At 36.1% G+C, this 21,452-nt stretch overlaps 1 protein-coding gene and 1 long non-coding RNA gene across 2 annotated transcripts in view; one reads left to right on the plus strand and one right to left on the minus strand.

The window, feature by feature from the left end:
• The window catches only part of LOC120541011 (phosphatidylinositol 4-phosphate 5-kinase type-1 beta-like), a 153,568-nt gene that overhangs the window by 112,135 nt on the left and 19,981 nt on the right, over nucleotides 1–21,452 (plus strand). The window contains exons 16-19 of the mRNA XM_039772279.1: nucleotides 634–708; nucleotides 847–931; nucleotides 13,714–13,739; nucleotides 21,179–21,319. Coding sequence (XP_039628213.1) covers nucleotides 634–708; nucleotides 847–931; nucleotides 13,714–13,739; nucleotides 21,179–21,319 — 327 coding nt within the window. The remainder of the gene's footprint in view (nucleotides 1–633; nucleotides 709–846; nucleotides 932–13,713; nucleotides 13,740–21,178; nucleotides 21,320–21,452) is intronic.
• Nucleotides 12,893–13,595, minus strand: LOC120537679. The gene is made up of 2 exons (XR_005635373.1): nucleotides 13,476–13,595; nucleotides 12,893–13,277 (listed from the first exon to the last, which is right to left on the minus strand). It is a non-coding gene; the product is annotated as an uncharacterized LOC120537679 (long non-coding RNA).

Genomic DNA, 21,452 nt, shown 5'->3' on the forward strand with positions numbered 1-21,452 from the left:
TTTTGCCTTTTATTAGTATAGATTTATATATACACAATATACCATAGTTTATTTATAGAGTTTTTGTTTTGTTGGAATTAGTGTGCGAGTGTACCATGTGATGGATTTGGCTGTATTTGGTCTTGGCGTCTGGAAACAGGTTCTTTCTCCTTCATGACCCTGAAACTAATTACGTAAATAGAGAAAATGGATGTAGAGGAGAAATTAATAACTAGATATTGTTTAACTTTACAGTGATATGATAAAATGGCACAGTGATTTAGATCATAGAAGTTCAGATGTAGAAGACACAGTCCTTTGTGGTAATGCAAAAATTCTTCAGAGCACAAGTCCCAGGCTTGATGAAAGGGACAGTTTTTAGCTAAATAAAGTGTGTATCCTGCTATCTTTATTTTTATATTTCTAAAAAAAAAAGTTATCCAAATAATGTGGAATAAATAAGTATTTAACTCCAGCCTTATATATAAGCTCTTCTTTGACCTAATCCTTATTGATATAAAGCTATTTAGACAGCATACGGAATACCTCTATTTATTTTTTAAATATTCTGTATTTTGGAAAATGGTGGGGGGTACTGTTCTGTATGATGACGTAGTGTTATAAGCGAACTTTTTTCATGTTCTTACTTTGAAGGTCAGTAGGTGTAGAGGTTCACAAGTCTGAAAGCACAGAGCTTAATGACACCTCATTGGATAGCCAAGCTAGAAGGTAAGTAATAGTACAATTTTGTGTTGCTCGTAGAGGTCATTGGAGCCTAAATATTTGTTTTCACATAAAATGTATTACTTTTTTCAAAAATAATAAGTATGTTATTCTTATTTCTTGTCTTCTTTCTTGGCACTCCAGTGATTTATCAGTAAATCATGATGACCTTTACAATCCGGATGCAGTTTCACTGAATGACATTATGCCTGAAACAAATATCAGCTTTGTAAGTTTCTGCTTAAGTTTCATTATATAAATAGTATGTAGCATGATTTTTAGATTTGCTTAGTATTTTTATAAGTGAACTTGCATGTTAAATCTTGTCCTGCTTTTTTAAGTATAGTTGGATCCCTGCTATTCATTCCTATTCAAGAACATATGACATAGAAAACCCATAAATGCTTTTGAATATTAGTATGACTACCTTCTATTTCTTCTGCATTTCTAAAAAACAGAGCACATTTTTTCTGTGCTATGTAAACTGCAGAATAACGAGGTATACAACACACAAGTCACGATCAGAATTCATATTTATATGTAAATATTTCACTTTAGATAAAATTTTAATTCTCAGAATTTGACTTTTTTGTTTTTAATTGGTGTTTTCCATGTTTACCCTTTAGCCACTTGTCCCCAAATCTTTTTCCTCCAACCAAATCATCCTTTTCCTTTTGTTCAACATCTCCAAATCACCTTTTAGTCTTCTTTTTTTCTTCATGACACCTATTACTTCCACACCAAATCTTACTCTTATTTCTCCATTCTTTCTACTCTTATAAACCATTTGTCTTTTTTCTATTCTTTTTTTTCCCAGCTTTCCTAGCATGTTCCTCTATTATTGGCTGTATCATACTCCCATGGAGTATACTAGTCCTCTTGCACAGCTTTCATTAATTTTAATTACTTTTTAATGACAAGAAGACCCATGTAGAAGTCAGAATGAAGGACAGCTTCTGAAATTTCCTCCATGCACCTTTCACCCTGGGTAACACTGCTTTGTTCGCACCTCCATCTTGTATCAACATATGTCAGCTAATGCTCATGTCACATTATGTGACTTTTGTTGCGTGCTGTTTCACATTTGCTGATCGCAATTACTAATCTTGTCACTGCACTATGTCAGAGTACACAACCGAACATCACATCCCATGTCATGTTTACGGACTGAACACCGATCTTCAAGCCCAGTTGTACTTGCTCCTTATTCTGAAAGCCAATAGGGTGCTGTCTAATGGAGCAGGTGCTGTAAAAGGGTAAACAGCTGTAGCAACTTCACCAGCAATCTTTGACCGTTTATTTTTTTTTTTTGTGTCCTTTTATAGTATGTAAAATATGACATCTGACCAGCGAGCTTCTTTTTGTCAAGTCCACAGCCACCCTACTGCCTGACAGAGCCGGGGTTAACAAGCAGCAGTGTTTTTAGCAGCAGTCTCTGCCCTTTTTTTTTCTGTTCTCTTTTCCTGCATACAACACGAGACATCAGATGAGGTTCTCTTCTGTTGGTGGTTCAAAATATGCATATTCTTTGTTGCATTCTATGCATTGTACTTCCAGTTCAGCATTCATTGGTTGTCAGCTCTCCCACGTACACAGCCTGCCCTTCCGACCAAAAAACCTGTTTGAATTTCTCCAAGAGAGTTACAGACTAGTTGGTATCAGTCATTGGGTATTTCACATTGAGCAGTAGACTTCACGGAAATGCGCTGTCAACTGTCTCCAACTAAGATTATGTAAATGAAGGCTACAACTAAAAATTGCTGGAAAAATACCAAATAGGTCCATTACTAATATCTAATTTTACACTTTACTGCATTAGCATTCTGCACTGTTCTTACATACTGTCTACAAATAAAGATTGTAATTGACACTAGCAGACTACCTTTCACATAACTAAGTCTGTCATCCACCCAAATTCAACAAACCTGCATTGAATTTAGATTCTCCCAACACCTCTACTGCACATGTCGCATGGCCATCCACTCACATCTTCTGTGTTCTGCACCTTTGCCTCAAATCATCACCTTGGTCTTTTACATCGGACATTAATCATTAACCAATACCTACATTTTACAATTCCCTGCTCACTGTCTCCTTTAGTACCTTGTCAAATGCTGTTTCCAGATATACAAATGCGTGATGCAGCTTCTTTACCTTCACCTGAGGCAATCGTTTTCATGCAAATGCAGAGAAAGCATCAGCTGTTCCCTACCTAGGCATGAAACCAAACTGTTTTTACCTACTTTCACCTGATATTGGATTCTTTTCTCTAACACTCAGTTACCTTCATTGCCTGCTTTGAAAGTTGATCATTCAAAAATATATATATTTTTTGTTACCCTTGTACCTTAATCGAACAGCAGGAGCTAAAAAATAAAAATACAATGTGGCTGAACTACATGGAGATAAAATGTTTAAACATCAGTTTCAGCAGGAAAAATTAGAAGAATGATCCAAAAATAGTCAATTAAAGAATTATTTGCTGGTATGACTGTAAAGGATTGAAAAACTGCCCATGAAAAATTTAAAGAGGGAGAAATGTGTTCGTTTTTTCCATGTTGTCATACATATTTTATATAGATTGTGATGTAATGCATGTGACAGACATACTGTAATGCCATATGACTTTCCTGTTTGTGCATGCCACAGATTTTGGCAAATTACCCTATACAGGTTGCATACACATGTAATTTATAAAAAAAAAGAATCTTGCAGTATAAACTCAAGCTTATTTAACAGCAACTTTATGAAAATTGTGCACAAGTTACAGACTGATGTAATTTCTGTTTTGTGATTTGTTTCAGTGAAACTCTAAAGCCAGCACTGAAATGTGCGATTATAGTTTGCCATCAAAACAGAATTCTACTGGCATTCTACTGGATCAAAAACGTCCCCGCTGCTACCTTCTTTTAAAAAAAAAAAAAAAAAGAGAGAGAGAGAACAAAGAAGTTTTATTTATTATTTTGCCATGTCCTCTTCTGGCGGAAGATCAGATGGTTAATCTAAGTTGGATAAACAGCACACTTCTGATCTCTAACTCATCTCAGAAAGTTCTTCAGGAATTTCTTGGCTCTTTATTTATCCATTTTTATATTAAAACTAAATTTCCTTCATTGTCTTAAATGCATTTTAGTGTTATGCCTTGGGTATTGCAATGTGCCATTTGAAGTACTGAGCATTTCTGATAGTTTTGTGATATTTTTCAACAGGAAGGAAACATTTTCACTGTGAAGTAATGAAATTTTCAGATTTTTTTTTTTTTCTTCAAACAAATGCTTTTGATTTACTTTCATAATTGTATGGATAAAATGGTTTAATGGCATATTCTACAGCATAGTTTGTATGGACTACGTTTCTTAAAGTATAGCTTTATATATGTGGCTTGATTGGACAAGTTGGATCTTACGTGTTTGCCTATGTTTGCAATATTTTTAATGGATCAAGAATATCAAGGACTCACCAGGAATGAAACAAGTTGGAGTATTTGTAACATGAAAGTTTGTTCAACAATCCATTGGACTCATCGTTTACTCTCCAGATGTCTATGTGTGTAATAGATCTCTTGCAGGGTTGACTGATTTTTTTCTTCAATCATGGTTTCATAGTAGGGACTCAAAGATTTGATCAGGTAGATGTCAGTGCATCTAGCTTTTAGAAGAAAGACAGCAGGTTTCTGTCTCCCCCAAACACTGCCTGTCTCATTCTGATTAAATGTTGGTTTTTTTTTTTTTTTGGTTTTGTTTTTTAACAATCCAATCCCTCCATTGTATTTTCTGAACTGCTTTACATCTGCATAATCAGTTCTTCATATCACAAGTGCCAGTTTTGTACTTTATCCTCACCGATTTTATATTTCTGGTATAATTTATATACAGTAGATGTAAAATCAACATAAATTATTGTGGTTGATGTGAAAAGATAAATTTGTTTTGTCTGTTATATTAGTCAATGTTCCAAACAAATAATCACTTGTTTCTTGAAAGTTTAAGTCCTTAAATGGTTTTTCTTGTTTTTTTCCTTCTATATTAACAATATTTGCATTGATTGCTTACATAACTCATTCCTAATTATTTGTAGATAATTATGCTTTGTGATTCATTGCTTTGGTAACATTGATAACTAAAGAAATAGTTTGACAGACTCATGGAGTTGCCAAAAAGCATCAACATAAGAAGATGGAATATTAAAAATAATTTGATTTCAGGTCCTTGCTTCTTTAGTTTTAATCTACAGGTCACGTCACGCTTTCATTCAGTGTGAAAAATATGACATTTGTACACACCACTTCCTTTTGCAGAGTTATTTAAAATGGTTTGGATTTGTTTTGCTATTTATGTTTTCTGTGTTCACACAGGTGTCTGATTATTTTAAAATTATTTTCCCTTTTATATTGTTGTAAATACCATTGCTGGTCATTTTATGGAAAATTATTTTCTGTTTATAAATTATTATGGAAGAATAGGTCAAAGGTGTTTGATGGCTATTTTTAATCCTGTCTGTCAGTTTGTACAACCAACTGTCAGTCTTGTGCCAGAAAGCACTGTTCTCTGAAACAAGTGATGGTTCCATTTGTTTGAGAGTCTCCTTGTTAAGCACTAAAGAAACACTAAATTGTTAATTTGGGAGATTAAAAAAGGTGTGTCCTATTTTTTTGGAGATACCTTTTGTAGTTTTCTTAAATGTTTTTACTGTTTTTCATCATTTGCCAATATATTTTGAAAAGGTTTTGAAATATTTGTGAAATACTGCAAATTTAAAACACAGCTTTTGCAAGAGAAGTCAACCATTAGAATCTATTTTTTTAAACTGACAATGCCCCCTTTAATTACTTTTTAAACTTTATTTCTATATGTTTTATTTTTAGTATTTTATGTAATTATGGAACATTCATTGTTATGTGGTGTTGCAAATGTTTTCTTTGAATTACAGTACAGGTTGTCCATATCTAAATTATAAAACAATTACTTATATGGAAAGGCTTTATTATTATATTTGGATTGCTGCCTACACAAAGCCCTAAAACCTGTAGTTCGCAACAATTGAAAATTTTAAGGTCAAATGTACTGGAGAAAATGAATACGGTGCTTTGTAAAACTGTATATATAAACTGTTCTTAATGTACTTTTTCATATTTCATTGTAAATGTACAATAGTATGTGACCAGGGTGGAGGACAAGTATATAGATTAGGCAGAGGCAGCCATTGCTTATAGGGCACTGGTAGAAAGCGTCCCCAGCTTGGAAAAAATCTTTGCAAAATTGCTTCAGACTCTCTATTTTGATATTTTGCACGTGAGCCCATGTGGCTTATTCTTTAGGCCTTTTGGACAGAAGCACAAACTAAAGAGAAGAATGTGTATAAGTAAAGGCACAGGTTTTTTTTGTATGGTGTTTTTAGAAATTTTAAATCAACAGTCTTGTGCGTTTGGATATTTTCAAATGTGTGTTACATAGAATGTATTTCAGGGGTGAAAACCTCACACTTCCTACTGCGCTTTAATATGTTTCAAGCTCTGTTCTGTCCCCCTCCACCATAGACATGTGTGGTGGAGCTGTTTTTAAATATTTGTGCTCTGTGAAAGGCTGTAATATCATCTACATTAGACACCACACCATTTGACAATCTGTCACACCTACTTGCATCGATGTTAAGTTTTCTTTTTAATGCTGCTTTGTTTTTGTTTGTTTTTTTTAAGGATATTTAACCTCAAAACTTTGTCATAATTGTTCAGCTGTCTTGTCGCTTACTTAAGCTGTTTAGTGCTTTCATTTAGGTTGTTCTTGTCAATACAACCTAATACCTAAGCTGATAGTTTTACTTCGCAACTGGAGCTGAAGTATCCTTTTGGATGAGGCATAATTGTCCAAATACATGTAATTTTTTTAATCTTTTTTTTCTGGTAGTTTCAAAATCATAAATGATATCCAATAAACATTTAAACACCTGTTTTTATTTAATCATAGCAATTTCCCTTACTTTAGTTTATTTTCAAACAAAATAACACAACACGTTATAATTTCAAAGTGGCTTACATATTTTAAGGACAGAAAAGGAATGTTTATTTACACCACGGTCAACTTATAATGGTGTTTTTAAAAATGTGGTTAGTTCTTTCAGTCCATGCATTTTTTTTAATTCCACTTTGCAGTATACTTGCAAAGATTCAAGGTTTACCCTATTATTTTAATTTTGGTATTCCTAAAATAAAAATATTGCTGTATCTCAAGTGTGCTACCACAAAAAAATCCAAGAAAGTTAATTCTTGGTAATTAAAAACCAGTAGTGCCACTATAACTGCATCAATGCAAGCCCAATGGTGTTAAATATGGAAGGGAAGCAGTAATTTGAAGGGCTTTTTAAACTGGTGCATTTCTACACTTATACTGACTGCCAGCTCATTGTCTCTGCTCTGTCATACTTAATTTATTCATGAGCAAGCCGACATGTTATATATGTTGTTTCTCTACAGTATATATTTATGGACTTTGTATTCTAAAATGTTAGCTTTGAAAGTAATACACATACACAAGGGCTTGGTGGGGTGGTAAAGTTACAGGTATATGTATTATTATTATAATTACTGTCATTAGAAGTTTTAGCATCTATCAATATTGTAATTATTAATAAGCAGCCTGTATTACATTATATTGTTTGATCTGATGAGCAAAATATACATTAACAACTTTTGTGGGAGGGAAACAATGTACTTGTTGACAAAGCTTTTTTGTCTAGTGTAAATTGATTACCCCCATTCCACCTCTGACTATGCTGATAGTGTTCTTTTAGTGGATTACTTTAAATAAAACAAGCATTTTCTGAAAAGATACCGCTTCTTGTCTCATCTTTCATTTGTATTCCTGAGAATTTCTACATATGTTTCGAGAGTAGCAGTATTTAGGCAATTACTTTGTTTGATTTGGAGAGCTACACTTTGGAATGGTTGAAAGTGTTCATTTTTTGTTTTAAATTTCCAGATTAAAGGAGCTAATTAAGATGTCTACTGGTGATGGTGGTCATTGCTTTCTTTTTGTGATGATAATAATTTAGTATTTCACTAATGTGATGTTTCTGCTTCTGACAATGATACTTTCTTAGTTCAGTATGGTCTATTTTAAATTAACAGTGAAAGGTAGCCTTAACACTGCTTTGCACTTCCAATCTTATAAAAGTAAATCAATAAGACATTCCACTGCTTATGTTGCTAACCGAAACTTGGGTCCTTCGTGGATGCATCTAGTCACCTAAAGGGTCGTCTTCAGTTCTTTTTCCTCTCTCTTTTTAATGTCCCATTGAATGACAAAACACTCTGTGTGCTTTCCATTATATATGGAATTAAATTAGGGCATTTAAACCAAGTAACAATTGTCAAATAAGGCATCATCATGATGCTTTTCATAGCTTTTAAAGTACTGAGTTTGGTTTAAAGGTATAATTTTAGTAGTGTCTGTCTTCGTGCTTTTAAGTAGTAGTATACTGGCAACTGCCAACGAGTATACATTTTAACATCTGTCCATCCAAGTTCCAAACCTGCTTATTCCAGTAAAGGTAGAGGGAAGATGCCAGTCCACCTTAACAAAAGGGTGCTGTTTATTTTTTCAAACCGAGAGTTTGTGTCTTGGATCCTCCCTTTGTGTAATCTGCATGTTCTTCCTGTGCCTGATTGGGTTTCTTCCGGCTGCTCCAGTTTCCTCCCAAAGTCCAAAGACATGAAAGTTGGGTGGATTGGTGGTGTTAAATTGGCCCTAGTGTGTGTGTGTGTGTTTAGAAAGATGGATCTTTATTTGTCCAAAGGGGGAAATTTTGGATTTTCACAAAAGCTCTTTAAATATATTAGCTTCTTCCTCCAGGGAGTCTAGAGTTTGTTGTAAATCTGAGCTTGTCCTTTTAATTGACCAGTTGATTGTCTCTGAGAGTGATGTTATCAGCCCAGCACACCACAGCATAGAAAATTGCACTGGCCATCACAGAAGATGTTAAGAAAGGTGCCCTGTGTAGAGGAATTTTTCCTACCCGATCAGTATTTTGATAGCTTGTAGAAAGGTTTGGTATATCACTTTCAAGTAACTCAAATCTGTTACCTTCATGATCACCATTTTTGGGGAAAAGGAAATGAAAGAAAAGACATGAAGATAAAGATACAGCCCTGGGAATGGAACTGGCCCGTGGTGTTAAAGGTAATAAAATCATTAGGGTATCTGCTTGCTTGTCTATGCCATTTTCCACGTGATATGACTTATAGTCACAATCTGTGAAAAAGCACCATTTTCCCTCCTCTTTGGTGCAAGTATCAGACTAGAATGTATCTTGGCCCTTTGATCACTTTGCATGCCTATTTGGTGTTTTTTTTTACATAACAATTCAACATAGTCTATCTTACAATTAATATCAGTATTTTACTAGGTACCTGGCTTTACGCATCTTCTATACTAATAAAAAGCAAAGCCCTCACTGACTGACTGACTCACTGTCGCTAAATACTCGCTGAAAAATCCACAAGTTAGACATGCTGTCGCTAAATACTCGCAGGCAAATCCACAACTGAATAGAGACGCTGTCGCTAAATACTTGCAGGCAAATCCACAAGTTCATAGAGACGCTGTCGCTAAATACTCGCAGGCAATTCCACAACTTAATACCGGGAATGCCTGTTAAACATCTTAGATTCACGAGCAGCGATTTGGGTAGTGAACACTTCGATGAATGAAACCTGTTATCTTTACAACGGTTGACAAACACGGCATGTAACTTGAACACAACACGTCCTCCAAATATGAACCTGATTGAAAGAAGTAATATTAATCAAATCCTTGATGACAGCAACACTCATAACAGTGACAAAACAATTAAATTGACAATCATGTTGCATTATTTTTAAAATGTTTTCTTTTTCATTACTTCTTTAACACACTACTTCTCCGCTGCGAAGCGCGGGTATTTTGCTAGTTTGTCAATATTTCTAATATTCCTAATTACTAGGCCACTTTATCTCAGAAATACAGTAAATGCAACCTCAAATAATTATGTATTGTAATAAAGTTCAAGAACAAAGGTCCTAGTACAGTAAATGTCCTTACTTTGATATTGCAATTTTATTCCTAATAACCTATGCCTGTTGTACTTCATGCACAGGTAGGGCAAACAAATTCTTTTCATTGTACTGTAATGTATAACATAACTAGTCTCAAATGTAGTTACCTGTCGTGTTGGGTACATAGTCTATCCTGCAGGATACACAACAGGAAATGGCCCTCGACAGTGTATCAGTCCCAATATAGGGCCCCTTTGGATAACTCTATTTAACCTAACATACATGCCTTTGGAGGTATGGGAGGAAAACCCACTGAAATACTGGGAGACCACAAGATACAATGGTGAAAATAAACAGAATAGAATATGGTGCAAGATTATTGAAGGGCTACATCAGTGTGCATTTGCTTGAAGGGAACTAAAATAGAAAAAGGTTGGAGACATAATTGTAACCTTTATTAAACTTTATTTTCAATTCACTTTTTCGCAGTACTGCTGAAAAAAACAAAGTTTAAATGTTAAAAAAAAAAAAAATTCCAAAATATAATTTGCTAAGTATTACTCCTATCTGTTCTTTACTTTACTGTTGACCACTTCTTACAGATATTATAATTACAGCAAGTAGTCGTTTTGGGTAAGTCTATTAATTTTGTACAATGTGATGGAGCTAGCTGTGCCAGGTTAGTTGGGAGGCAGCAGGGTAGCAGGCCGACAGCAATTTTAGGTCTCAACACATGTTTGGTGTATTTAAGGTCAGGATTCTGTCTTGGCCACTTTAAAATCATCAGATTTCATTCTGCTGTTGCTCTAACAGTGTGCTTAAGGTTCATTGCTGTGTTAAAAGATAAACTCACCCTGCCCCCCATTTAGGTCCACTTCTGGGCCCACTCGCAAGTACTGTTACAATTAACCTAACCTGCTCATATTTAGAAATGGGGATGGAAAGAGTAGTCTCTGAAGACACTGGGAGAAGGTGCAGACTCTACACAGATGGTGACTGTTACATGAATGGAACTCCCTGGAGGTACAGAATGAAGGAACAGCACTAATCACAGAGCCTTGTAAGATTTAAATAATATGTAAAACAGAAAAATAACTTTACCACAATATAGTGAAGATTAATACTCCCTGAATATCAGCTGCATTCTTGAATTTGTATTCCAAATAAATTAATATGTGCATGGAGTTCAGAAATATGAACACAAATTGCACTATCACAACATAAAATACAATACACAGGATATTACTTAAATATCACTAGTGTAATAAACTCTGCCAAAAAATGGAAACACTATGCACAAAAACTACCAACTTAAAATTTGTTTAAAATCAAAGAAGAAAGGTATGTTTGATGCACTATACAAAAATAAGTAATGTGTAAGTGAAATACAATACAGGAACCAACTAGTGAGTAGGAGCAGCAGCCTCAAATTCACATTTGTGTAGGTATGATTGGCAAACTAACATGGACCCTCAAGTATTTGTTGCAGTACAAAGAGTTGGTCCACTGTTCTACATAAAGAATTAACTCTTATTTCCGTATCTCAACATATAGTTTTCCAGGATTGTCTCAAGAGTGTGATCACGTGGTAAATGGAGCTGTTGACCTCCTACAAAGTGTCTCCCTGTCTGCTAATCCTGAAACATTTGTCTCCATTTTCCATACTGTAATGAAAATGCATTTTAACTAACACATCAGTACCATAGTCAGTGGTTTTTGGGTGCAAGTTTTAATTTGCCATTGTGACCTTGCCCATAGAAATGGACCTAATTCCAAAACTTGGTACTGGCACTACTTTCTCTGAAAATATGAATATCAGCATTTCCATGTCTTTTCTGAAAACTGTATCAGAGGTGTGGTCATGACATTCCTGAGTAAATCAATTGCTTCCCAGAACCTCTTTGAAACCCCACAAAAGCTACCCATCAAGCTCTCTCCAGACCCATATCCATCTATAGGCTTTTACTTCACCCACTGCCACAGCAGGCGAGTTTTTGGATTGCTGGTGCTATTCAATCATATCTGTAATCACTTCTAATGCTATGTAGAAATCGTCTCCCTCATTCCAATGATTTTCATTGTGACAGATACCAACCACCATTCTTCTACAGCTCCACTCTTGAGATCTTAAAGATTCCATTCAGAATCTATTTTTCTGACACCTCTGAGATGCAGTCTAAGTTTTCTATAGATGAGTGGTTAAGTTATCCTGGGGAGCTGATAGAGTCCCCAGGGCATAGTTTCCAAACAGCGTAGGATTCAAATATGTCTGTTGTTAGAGTTCTGTATGTCTTGACACTTGTATATGACAATTTCTAACATTTCATCAAGCAGATCACGTTACCCAGTCATCCTCCTTTCAAGAACCAAACTTGCTCCCTCTGAGAAGGCCAAATACTGTGGACATCTAAACATGGAAAATAATTTTTTATCCTTGCAATTGTGTTGCTTTGAAGCTATAATCCTGTTAAGCAATTTTCCCTCACCCAGCTAGAGCCACTCCAAAGAGGTAAATCTAAAGAGGTCCACGTGACCATCATCGTCAAGTTCTTCCCTGTGAACCCTGAAAACCATGAGGACAGATCGAGATCATTTGTTAGGTAGAATGCCAAGAGGGGGCTGTGTGGTCTTGTGGCCTGGTGCTCCTGTTTTCTTTTCTCCAGCAGTCTGGAGTAGACTTTTACTTTTATTCTATGTTAATTAGTATTGCCTACTTTTATTTTTAAATTTTGTCTTTTTTTTTTTTTTTCTTTCTTCATCCTGTAAAGCACTTTGCGCTACATCATTTGTATGAAAATGTGCTATTTAAATGTTGTTGTAAAGCAGGAGAGAGACCACCCACTAGAGAAGTCTATTTCTAGAGCCGATGCTGTGCGTTGGCAAAGTCCCGGTATATCTAGCTCGTAGGTTACTATTCTTTGAACAAGTTCCTGCTTCTTCAGGGTTAAAGGAGGTTAATTCATTGTAATGATGAGTGAGCCAGTCTCTATTGTCAATGTCCAGTTTATCTGGATGTTTTCTACATAATCCATCACATCCAGCGCCAACATTTTTGCCCTATGGGGAGTAAACTGAATACATTGAATGCAACTAGCTTATTGTCTTGCTTCAAGAATTACTGACAGCCCATACCTTAATGTACCCAGTTAATTCAATTAAGTATGCAGGTGTTCGAGCCTTTATTGACAGCAGCATTAGGCACAGTGCCATTGTTTGGTACATTCACACATACACCCAAGCCAATGAACCCAGCCTAGATGTCTTGATGATCTCCAAGAAAAATCCCAAATTGAGAGGTAAAACGTGCAAACTCCATAAAGACGTTGAATGAGACCAGGATTTGAGCTCAGGATTCTGGCATGGTAAAGCAAACTTAGTAACCAGTCCCCTACTGCGCCACCCATTATGAACAATTAATTTGCAGATTTATTTGGGAAAACTAATGGGCTTACTTAAATATACAGCTTGGAGAAAAAAGTCTAGCAGTAAGTTTTTCACTGTCCTGTTTTTTCTTCTCTCATTTTCGTTGTACAGTGCATAGGGTGCCCTATAATAAAAAGAGAAATACAAGATTAAGAAGCTTACTGAAATAATTTAAGGAGGGTTTAATAAAATACAAAGAAGATGAATATTTATAATGAGATTAAGCAACACTTTTGTAGTGAATTGGATTCAACAAGTTTGAGAAAGTTACTTACCTGTAGGAAAAATAAGAAAAAAGCCTTTATATTTAGTGATTGCCTACCTGAATTTACAACAACAGAGAATTGTTTACGTCTATAAACGTTTACTTATTGTTATCATTACAAGTGTTCCTAAAGCAAAGAAAAAAGACACGTTTATGACGGCAAATCTTCAGGAGTCACCTCACTTTTATTTTGACACGTTTCCTTGAGTTTCAAAAAGGAAGTAATTATTTGACATCCTACCGGAAGTTATTTTTTCTTTGGAGGCGGGGCTTAGTACAGGAGTGATCTGCCAAGATGGTGCTTGAAAGTACTATGGTTTGGTAAGCAGAAACCTATATTTTGATCTGTTTCATTGATTATAATAGTAGTAATGGTGCAGAAGAACAGACCTTGAAAGAACTGCCGCAATGATTTGGACCTACTAGGACCTATGTACTCGGGGTCAGTCTTTAAACCAACAAAGCGGAATCTCTGTCGCCGGTGGTTTGGGGGAGGGGAAAGGAGACTTCATTTCCCTGAGTCATGGGCACTAGATTAGAAAAATGTAGATTTGATTGTAAAAAAATAGGGTTCAGAAAAGTGAATACTAATTTGACTAGAAACGCCTATGTTCGTTATTTTGCGGGTGTCTACAGACGTGTTATTGTTTTGTAAGTTAGTTGTTCTCGCTAAACATAGCCGTATATTCTCTGAACTGTACGTTTCTAGGACCCACTTTTCATTGGCTTCATTCCCAAATGACTGGATACAATATATCTGGAGGATATGTTTTATCCAATAGTTCAAGTTTTGCCTTGTTTTGATTTGGAGGACAGGTTCACTGGGACGAATTGTAAACGATAATTGAAAGGCCTCTGCCTTGTTTGAAGCATGCAAGGAAAGTAAGAACTTAAAATGTAACTTACTTGCTGACTACTGACGGTGGATCACTGAAAACAAAAAGAATCTGTATGACCTACAGTGTCTTGTACGCAGGTGCGCTCTTGTAGCACTCTGATTTGTTCGAGCAGGCATGCAGTGTTGACAGGTTATTTAAGCACTGGTACATAATTGAGGACCTACCTCAATGTGCAGGGATCATTAAGTGTTTCATTTCGTGTTTGATTGGAAATCAACGTTATTTGTCAAAGACTTAAACTTGCTCACTGCTTTCCCAATATCGATAGTGACGGTCACCGACACTTGCACACAAATTTATTCAACCCCCATTTCAAATTAGGTTTATTGGCAAAATGTACAAACTTTTAGCTGCTTGCAATAAAGAAGTAAAACAAGAACAATTTAAATAGCTCAGCATCACAAAATACCACTTTTAATGACTACTGTCTTAAGTACACCTGATATAACTAATGAGGCCCTTGACTAGTTGCTTCAGGTGTGCTTAAGATAGAACCCATCAAATACCTGGACTAGCTAGGGGTATGTTCACAGTGACGTTTGATTGCATGTTAGAAATATGGGTAAGTCAAGAGAATTTTCCACAAAATTAAGAAATCACTGCTGTGCACAAACCAGGAGAATGATGCAAAAAGATATCAAAGGCACTGCATTTTTCTAAAGATACTGTTGGAAGTGTAATTTGCAAGTTCAAAGTTGAAGGAACACTGGCTACACTACCTGAACATGTCAAAAAGAGGAAGCTATCAATAGCTGTTATGTATTTCTGATGTGGCAGGTGTCTAGAAACCCTTGAGTGACTGCAAAAGACCTGCAGCAGGCACTGAGGTTTCAGCTTCCACAGTACGGTGCATACTAAACGCTGAAGGTCTCAATGCCCAAACTCCATGACATGCACCACTAGTGACCTAAATGCACAAGAAAAGATGGCTCAAAAATATGCTCAAAACCCATATAAATAAGCCACAGAAGTTTTATGATTCTGTTCTGTGGAGCGATGAAACAAAATTATAAGTTTTTTGGGCCTATGGATTAGCAGTATGTCTGGAGGAGAAAGAAAGAAGGATATGCTGAAAACAGCGCCCTGCCTAAAGTGGAGCGTGGAGGTGGCTCTGCAATGCTCTGGGGCTGCTTTGGTTCTTCTGGCACTGGAAACCTGCAGCATGTGGAAGGCAAGATTCTATCAAGAAATAATAGGAGAAAACATCATGCCATCTATGAGGAAGCTAAAGCTTGGTTGTGACTGGACCTTCCAAAATGACAGTGGTCGCAAGCATACCTCAAAGTCTACCAAGGCTTGCTTTTAGAAAAAAGTCCTGGAAGATTCTAGAGTGACTTTTGCAGTTGCCTGACTTGAACCCCATAAAAAATTGCTGGTGGCAATTGAAGAAGGCAGATATAGCACGCAAGCCCAATAATATTATTGAGCTGGTGGCCATTGTCCTTGAGGAATGCTGCCAGAAGCTAGTGTGTGGTGATGCATCATGTTTGCTGCAAGTCATAAGAGCAAAAAGCTGCTCTACTAAGTACTAAAGATGTTCGTCATGAAGGGATTGAATAATTCTGAGACTGCAGTAGTCATTAAAAGTGGCATTTTACGTTGAATGTGGAGAAACCACTTGTAATGTTAGCTGTGTTGTTTAAATAGCAGCTGTTTGGTTTGTTTATTGCAGGTAGCTGAAAATGTGTACATTTTCCTAACCAACCTAATTTTCAAAGGGGGTTGAATAATTTTGTGTGCAACTGTAGAAGATGTTGTATCTATACTTAGGGGAGTATATTTTCTAATTGGAGCAAGGATTACAGGAAATCATAGTTTTTATGTATAGAACCATCCATCCATTCAGCTATCAATTTTCAAACCCACATATCATAAGCAGGTTTACAGGGCAACTGGAGCCTACCCCAGCAAGCATCAGGCACAAGGTAGGAACAATTCCTAGACAGGGCACTAGTCTATGGCAGGGTTAACACACGTGGGCCAGTTTAAGAAATGGCAGTTCACCTAATCTGCATGTCTTTGACCAATAGAGATAAACATATATACATATACATATATATATATAACAGCAGACTAATAGTTAATGTTAAATGGATTCTTTAGTAATGCTTCCAATACTTTAATTTGACTTCCAAGTAATAATGAATTATTTCACTGTAAGCTCTTTATTCTGATCTTTGAGATTTGCACATCAAAGGACTTAAACGCCTATGCAAAGCTAGCAAATGTTCTTTTTAATTTAGTAAGGAATATCACTCTAGTTTTTACTTCATGCTGTCTGATGTTCCTCTTTTTTCTTCTTCCAGTTTTATTTGTCCTTTGCAACCACTTCATTCATTTTATTCAGATCCTTCTGTAACACAAATATTCAAAGAAATAATTAAGACGTAAATATAACAGGAGTTTGCAACCCTATAATGCCCAAACTGTGATTAATTATGATCAAGAATAGAGAAATGAGCACGTTTGTGGTGCAGCAATTCTAGCTGTTAACAACAGACTGACTCAGCTATTAATGACACCTATCAAAATCAGAATCACTAGAAGTCACCCAGCCTTAATGTACACAAATTTAGCTTTATTAGTGTGCCCATCCACAAGTACTGCTTCCAATCTGTAAGAAAGTTTGTGATCAAATGGTAGACTGAACTAGGCAAGTTGAACTGAGCAAGTTTCTTATGTAGGAGCTCTGGGATGATTGCATTGAAAGCAGAACTAAAGTCCGCAAACATTATCCTCACATATGCCGCTGACTTATAAAGGTGCTGGTAAATAAAGCTCAAACCTAAATTCAGTGCATCATCCTCAGAACGGCTGCCTCTATATGCAAATTGAAATGGGTCCTAGAAGTCTTTTGTAGCATTCTTGAGGTAATTCAGAATAAGGTGTCCAAAGGTCTTCATTACCACAGAGGTTAGAGCTGCTGGTCTGCAGTCATTTAGGCCTGTAACCTGTAGTAATTTGTAGCGGACTAAAACCCACCTAAAATTCTCACCGTCAATGGGATAGTGATTTATTAATATTTTAGGTGGCGATCCCAGGAACGCATCCAGTCTTGGCATGACTGACACAAACTCCTTCACAGAGACAAAAAATCAACCAGTAATAAAACAGAAATTAAAGAATGTATTAAACAATGACAAACAAAATATAGGCAAACTACAAAGATCCCACCCCAGTTCCCTTTCGGTAATTATACAGTAAGCACAAATTAAGCAACCACAAATTACTAACAAAAACCACATACTATGAAGTCTTTGAAAATGGCAACTGATGAAATGAAATGATGGAGGTAGATAGTCCAGAGACCAGCACGCTGTATGTGAATGTAAAGATAGTCCTACCGGTATTTCCTGATAAGATGATGATGTGTGAATGGGGTTAGGAGCGCTCCTTTCTTCGCAGGATGACAACAAATCCTCAGACAGTCCTTGTACGGCAGGAAGACATCAGACAGTCCATACATCCAAAACAGGAGACAATCCAGGACAAACAAGAATCCACAGGTAGCAAAACAAGAAGGCAAACAAACAGGCAACTCCAGACACAAAACACAAAAGACTTTTTTTTTCTCTGTAGAACTGGCCACCTTTTAAATCTCGCACCGCCTCCTTGTGCCCAGCAGTCCCTGCATCCTCTGCAGATGACCAATCACAGCCACTACAGGGACTACTGGGAGTTGATGTTTCATTCCCCAGTAGCACCGCTACACCATTGTTTTTGTTTTTGGGCACTGGAATGATGGTGGAAGTCTTAAAGGAGGCAGGAACAGGGCCCATATCCAGAGATTGATTGAAAATGCCTGCAAATACTGTAGACAGCTGGTCTGCACAGCACCTGAGTGTGGTAGGGGAAATAATGTTTTACTTTTTGAGTAAGCTGCAGATGTCTTTTGCAGTTATGAGAGTAGGGGAAGCTGAGAAGAAGAGGAGTGCAGAGTAGTTATAGTGAAACAATCAGGTAGATTTATGTCCCATTGTCTTTCAAAGCGACCTTAAAACCAATTAGCCAGATTGGGGTCAGCAGAACTGTTTTATGTTTGTATCTTGTAGTTAGTGACCTGTTTAAGGCCTCTCCAGAAAGATGCACTATCATTTGCAGACAATTGTTCTTGCAGCTGACTACTTTCTTTTTGGACCTTTAATCCCTTTCTCCAAAATACAATTGGCTTTCCTGTATTAATCATGACTGCCAGATCTAAAAGCATATTTTTTTGTCCTAGCACAGTCATCTGAGGTGAACTAAGGCTTATCGTTGCTAAACTTCACAATTGGGTTTGTTGGAATGCAAACAACTTCACAAAACCTAATACATGAAGTTACAGCATCAGTGCATTCTTATATGTTGGAGGTGGCAGTTTTGAAGGCACTCCGGTTTGTATAGGCAAAGCAGTGCTGAAGCTCCTCTATTGCCTTGTTGTCCCCTTTGTACAGTTTTTGTTTGTAAACAGGAATAAGGTGAATCATAGGACGGTCAGAATTACAAAGGGGGGTGGGGGGCGGACATAGGAGAAGGCATGATAAGAATCTTTAACACCTGCATAGCTGTGATCTAGAATATTTCCATTTCTGGTAGAGCATTCTATTTGCTCTTGATAATTAGGAAGGACTTGGTTAAAATTGACAAGGTTAAAAATCACCCAAAATAATGATTTGTAAATCTGGGTTGTCATTTTCAATGTCGGCGATTACATCAGCTAGAAACCACTGCACTTCGTGATGATTAGCAAGGGAGCAAATGTAAACACTGGCTAGAATTACTGAGGAAAACTCCTGTGTTAAATAAAAGTGGCTTACGATTTGAGTAAGCAATTCTAGCTTGAGAGAGCTTGAGTTAAAAAGCACTGTCATATCTTCACACCAACCTTGATTAATGTAGAAAAACCACATTTCAGTAAAGCACAGAGCAGATAAAAAAGAAAATCCATACATATTAACAGTTATTTTAGTATGTCTTAACAGTTCTAGTTTCTTCAACTTTGTTTGCCAGCAACTGCACGTTAGGTAAGACATGTTCCAGGCAGTGGTTGTCCTCGTTTCTTGAATCAACCCAGGGCACCAGCTCTTCTGCCTCTATTCCTGAAGCGTCGGCTACCTGTTTAGCTTTGTGAGCACCGAGGATGAAAAAAGTTGTAATACAGTATCCACAGATGTAGTTATAATGTCTGGAGTCACATCAGGTGGCACATTGCAACCGATATTCAACTGCTCTTCCCATGTACAGTATATGTTGTATGACTTTGCATGGTGACAACGAATTTAACACTAAAAAACAGAAGTCTTAGATACAGGATTTTTATTTTTTTTGGCTTGTTTTTTTTCTTTTGAAGGTCTGCCACATCATTATTGTTAACAAAGATTACTGCTATCAGCTAATTTAATAATTGTTTTGTTTCTGTAATTCTGTGTTGGTAAGTTGGATTTCATTGACGTGCATCTTTGGTTTTCTTGTCAAATATATTTGGTTGTGTTTTTTTTTACTTATCTTTATTATCTCTGGCATGATTTTGGATGAGCCATCAGTCTTTTTTCAATATTGGAGTTTTAAACACTAACATTTACCTTGTTGACAGAGTTCTCTATATCTTGTGTATGAATTATGCATTCCATGTAATTTCTTAGAGCACGAGACAGCATGATCTTTGGGTGAGTTTGGGTGAATTTGTATCTGTGATGCTCATTTCTGAAAATATCTGTCTGTTCTGTATTTAAATAAATCTTTCTCAGTGTAGAGTGATTGTCTTTAGAGTGAAAATGGCCTTTTGACCCTTTCTAGACTGAGAATACCAACAATTGCTTCTCTTAAGTCATTTCAGCTGTCTTTATTCTTCATCAGGTAATATAATACCACAAATGAGAATGCCCTCGGCCAATTAAACTGGAAAATGTTTTACTTTTTTAGGATAGATCATCCTGTAATCTACACATACAGTATCTCTAATTAGTTTTTCCAGCTAATCTAGAAACATAGGGTGTACTTACGTTTTCACATAATGTGCCTTGTTTTATTTTTGTACAGTAAATAATGAAAAAGTAACACCTGTTTGTCAAAAGTAGTTTGATTCTTCTAGAGCTTGGTAAATAATAAACGGTTATTAACTACTTCCTGAAGTGCAAAACCAAAGATCGTTTGAAGATTGTAAACATTTCTTTAAAGTACAAATCCAGAATCTGCCTTATTACTGATTATTGGTTCATTTTTCACTATTTTCTACATGTTCTTTCATTCAATGTATGCAAATTTGGTAGTAGGAAATAGTAATGTCATGTGCACTGAGTACAGTACAATTCTTAGCATGTTGGCTCAACATGTGACATGTTTCTGTACATTTTTCCTATATAATACAAAAAGGTACAACAGTATACTTTTAAAATATGATACAATTAAAATATAATTGCATGTCTTTCATAGGTTTATTTTTTTTAAATTGACATTGTATAATGTAAATTAAACAGATCACTTTTTAAATTAGTAGATGTGTAGACACTTTGTGTTTCTAGTTTCATTCATAAAATGTAAATTAAGTCAGATAAACATCTCCAAAGATGTGCAGTTTAGGTTATTTTTTTAAAACCTGCCAGAATCTGTACATTTCCACACTCCCATTTTTAGCTTCTGCTCTTTTGCTTGCTTTCCTTCCCTCATTTTGATACCAAATTAGTATACATTTTCCAGATGGAGCTCCATACATTCATGCACTACTTTACCAAAAAGTATTTTATTCACTCAGACATAAAAAATAGTTAGATGTCTGTCATGGCTCTGTAATTCCTTCATAGTTTATTGAGTTTAAATCTAATCTTTTTAACAAAAAGGACTCCCTGTGTTGTATATCAATAACGTCTTGTTTTTCTTCTGCAGTGTGGACAACAGCGAATACATGCGTAATGGAGACTTCCTTCCAACACGTCTACAGGCACAACAGGATGCTGTCAATATTGTATGCCATTCAAAAACGCGCAGTAATCCAGAGAATAATGTAGGACTAATTACACTTGCAAAGTATGTGTTTCAATTCTGCATTGGGAAGAGCAAAATAATTTGGGTAGAGGGTGCATTTAGGGAGTAATCATGCCACTATAAACTTTTTTTCAACAAAGAAGGATGAAATGAAAATAAATAGGAAAAAGTATAT

This window comes from Polypterus senegalus, chromosome 1 (genome assembly GCF_016835505.1).
Source record: "Polypterus senegalus isolate Bchr_013 chromosome 1, ASM1683550v1, whole genome shotgun sequence".
Taxonomy (NCBI): Eukaryota; Metazoa; Chordata; class Cladistia; order Polypteriformes; family Polypteridae; genus Polypterus; species Polypterus senegalus.